The following is a 3962-nucleotide window of genomic DNA, read 5'->3' as shown; positions in this document are numbered from 1 at the left end:
CAATTGGTTTCAGGTGTGTGGCCCTGAAATCTGGAAAACCCCAGTGTTTCCAGGTACAGCCAACACAGACCAGGATAGACGTCAGTGTGGCTTTCTGCATCTCGTGACTGCCTGCCCAACCAGGAAGGAAATGCACCCTTGTGTGGCTCCACTGAGCCCGTAGGGCAACTGTGTGTAAGTTGAGTCCTTGGAGATGTAACGGACAAAAAGTAAACCAATAAAAGTCACCCAAATAATGATGATGGGGGCTGGAAAGGGAATTCCTCTTTCTTTATCTTTCAGGTGGAAAATCAATGATTGCATCCAAGTTCCTTAGTACAGCTGCTGGGCCTTCCTCCGCTTGTATCTTGCTGCTCTGTGTTGCAACAGGAGAGCTGCTCTGACCTCTCCTCTCAGCCTGTGCCTCCTGCACGGTGAGCAGCTTTGCGGATGGAGACACCCACACAGACTTGGGCCCAGGCAGAGAACTGTGCCCTGCAAGGGAAAACCACAGCTAAGACAGAAAAGGAAGCAGCAGCACAGCCATCCCAGTTCTGCATATCTCTCAGAATTGCTCATCCAAGCCACTGGAAGAAGAGGAGCTCAAAATAACCGTGTGCTCAGTGGTATGCTCGTGGCAAAGGACACAGCCACAATTAAGAGCAACTCACTGTATCGAAAAAGGCAAACAAAAAGCGTAGAAAAACTAGGGGGCAGGGATCTCAGAAAGCTTCACAGCCACACTTCAATCAAGCTTCACCTGCTTGCAAAAAATCTTAACAGCAGTGATAGTTTTCTCCATGTAAGGCTTGGACACTCTCATGACCCAGCAACGGGGCACAGTATTCTAACCTAAGCCCAGAAGCCTGCTGTCTCCTCGACAGTAATAGAATTTTCAAAGGTCTTGGAGAAGCCCTGGATTGGATGAAGCTGTCAGATCAACATCAAGCTAATGGAGGAAGGTGCTCACCTACTCCCTCTCCCAAGGCTGGTGTGGATTTGGAGCAGAAGAGGACATCTGCGTGGCTGATGAGGAATTCCACAACAGCTGACTGGGTCTGCAGCTCCATGCAGGCAGCTTCACTGGCGCAGGGAGATTGGCTCTGCTGGGATCTGAAGAAAAGGCAGATCTTACAAGTCATTTCCCCAAGATCATTTCCCCAAGTCTGAATTTCTGTAGCCAAAAACTGTCAAACTGGGCTCCGGAGATTTCCGCAGTGGGCAAACAGTGATGCCACTGACGAAATTATCCTGGATGATCAGGGACACAGCAGTCCCAGCTAAACAAGTGAGTAGAAACTGTCATCTAGAAATTGTTCCCCTGGGGTTGGAGGAGAGCAGAACTAAGCATCGTGTTGAAAAGGAAAAAGAAGTTTACCTTAAGAGGTTTGGAGCCCACACAATTGCTAAGTTCTTCGCGTCCATGTTTATCACCGAGCAGATCCCAGCCAGAGACACCAAGTGTCTCATTAAGTCCCATGGGGACAGTGCTGTTGTATTAGGCGAAATCGGACCCTCGGGATGTAACGTGATAGGCCCTCCCCTGCTGGGTCATGCATATGTATAAAAGATAAGGATGAAACTGGATACCTATATAAGGGACCCTCACATTCCAATAACATTAACAGTTCCATATACCATTTGCATTTATACTTTCATATACCATAAACATTTAACAATCACAAAGACAGTGACAATAATCAATACAGTTTATCCTAAGCATTCTTCCTCTCCTCCAAGTTGTCAGCAGGAGTTTAACCGACTCCAACTCGGGCTGCCGTGGCTCGCTCGTCAGCTGGACTTGTTTCTGCTTCAGAGGCTCCACTCGAGCCCGGGGCCCCCTGACCGGGCCCCCAATTAACGATAAAAAGGAATGCCTCCCTTATCTTTGACCAATCCGAGACTTGGTCGCTCTTGTTCTCCCCTCTCCCTCCCCCCAGGTAGAGCTGGACCAGTAGCCCACCCTCTTGAGGAAGGGTTATGATTAGGAACGCCTCTGCCTCCGCCCCCGCTGATGCGGATTGGCTTCCATCTTGGTTAGTCTTATCCACCCCGCCCCCCGGGGCGGAACCACACCCACAACACATCCCATCTCGAGGAAGGGACCCATCCTCCCGCCCCTGCTCACTCCCCTTCCCCACCCCCAAGGATGGGCGAAGGAACGCAGGTTGCTTTGGATACCGTGATGGGGCCTCCGAGGAAGGCTTCTGCTGGTCAAGAGATAAGGATGTGGAATGTGTGGAATGCTGCTGGACGGGGCCATCTGATTGTTGTTCAGCCGGAGTGATGGGTGCGGTCGGGATGGCTCGCGCCACCTTGTCTTTGTCTTTCAAATCCTCACATCTGCAAGAGAAAAAGCCTCCCGACCCACATTCCGCCGTCCCAACCTGAGTTTCAGTCTTCCCCCCTTTCCGAGCCGCTTTCAATGCCCGTAGCACCAATGCCCACGTTTTGAGCTCAGAAGCTTTTTGCTCATTCATTGCGCGCTCAAAGAGCGAAAAAGTTAAAGAGTCCCACTTATTGTGATCCAAAATCACCCGAGGAGAGGAAAGCTCCCTCTCCTTTTCAAGACAACTAATGACGACTGCAATGTCCTTCTTAGAAGGCGTAGCTTTCCTACCATAGTAGGTTTTACAAAGTTGCAATACTACTCTAATGATGGAATACATTTACCCAGAGACCTGAAGTCTTCCTGGTCTTCTACGAACTATCGGCCGTAGGATAGGCGCAGCGCTGCATTCCCCTTTGCACCCCACCGAGAGTGCTTCCACGGGCTCGAACCGTGGATACCGCGTCCGTCAGCGCGGTTTTAGCCGTCGCACACTCACCTCCAGGACTTTGCCTCACCTGGAGCACCATTTGTTACCTCGATCTGGTAACCTGGAGAGTCAAGTCCCTTTGTGAATGTGTATCGACGGCCCCGACCAAGTCACAGCTGTTTGTTACACCATTATGGTGAGCGGTAAAATGGCCTTTATTGGAATGTGAGGGTCCCTTATATAGGTATCCAGTTTCATCCTTATCTTTTATACATATGCATGACCCAGCAGGGGAGGGCCTATCACGTTACATCCCGAGGGTCCGATTTCGCCTAATACAACACAGTGCACTGGTGGTCAGCACTGAGGCAGACTTGATGACTTCCAAGAGGCATCTGGGGAACACAGAATCACAGAATGACCCGGGTTGGAAGGGACCTCAAGGATCATGAAGCTCCACTCCCCCTGCCTGGTAGGGCCACCTATCTTCCACATTTATTAGACCTGTCTGTCCAGGGCCACATCTAACCTTGCCTTGAATACCTCTACAGATGGGGGATCCACAACGTCCCTGGGCAGCCTGTTCCAGGACCTCAGCACTCTCCTAGTAAAGAACTTCCCCTACCAACCAACGTAAATCTTCCCTCTTTCAACTTAAAACCATTTCCCCTTGTCCTGATATTATCAGCCCTTTCAAAGAGTTAACACCCCTCCTGATTATACACACAGCCCGTGCCATCAAGGCCAAGCTTCTATCTCTTCTTGATTCCTAGTTCCATGGCGTGCACAGCATGCTGTGCTGCATGCACAGCACAGCTGTTCTGCAGAGGAACAGGGGCACCCAGTGACCAACAGCAGCCATTGTCTGCAAATACACAGCAACTTCCCAGGATCTGCAGCAACAATCTCCCCACACACTCCACTTCACACAGACACTATGACCCTGAATAGACTCAAGCAGCAGACTTAAAACAAGTCAGAGTTTTAGATTCCAGGATATTTGAGGGTCTATAATGTGTGAAATTCAGTTACACAACAGTGCCGAGGTGCCTGCGTTTCAAGCAACTTTCAGATCACAACCATGTAAAATAAAAACAAATTCAGTGCAGAAATAGCAAGCCTGTACCTTAATACCCATGAGATTATCCATTTTTTACTGCGTTCTGACTAAGTTCTAAAATTTGCTCATCCCAGTTCACTTCAACAAGTTCTACCAGTTCACGC

General features: G+C 49.6%; 1 protein-coding gene across 1 annotated transcript; it reads right to left on the bottom strand.

Annotated features, from left to right (window-relative positions):
* Positions 1-271: 271 nt before the first annotated feature.
* Positions 272-1593, bottom strand: LOC146753200 (rho GTPase-activating protein 32-like). Its single transcript, XM_085530813.1, has 3 exons — positions 1358-1593; positions 950-1092; positions 272-474 (listed from the first exon to the last, which is right to left on the bottom strand). The coding sequence occupies exons 1-3, from the start codon at positions 1447-1449 to the stop codon at positions 272-274; spliced, it is 438 nt and encodes a 145-aa protein (XP_085386939.1). The 5' UTR covers positions 1450-1593.
* Positions 1594-3962: the final 2369 nt, after the last annotated feature.

The sequence above is a fragment of the Coturnix japonica genome, unplaced genomic scaffold (genome assembly GCF_054131305.1).
Source record: "Coturnix japonica strain WE unplaced genomic scaffold, WE-NBRP24 Scf039, whole genome shotgun sequence".
NCBI classification, from domain to species: Eukaryota; Metazoa; Chordata; class Aves; order Galliformes; family Phasianidae; genus Coturnix; species Coturnix japonica.
The sequence above is the reverse complement of the archived record's forward strand: the minus strand, read 5'-3'. Positions and strand labels throughout refer to the sequence as shown.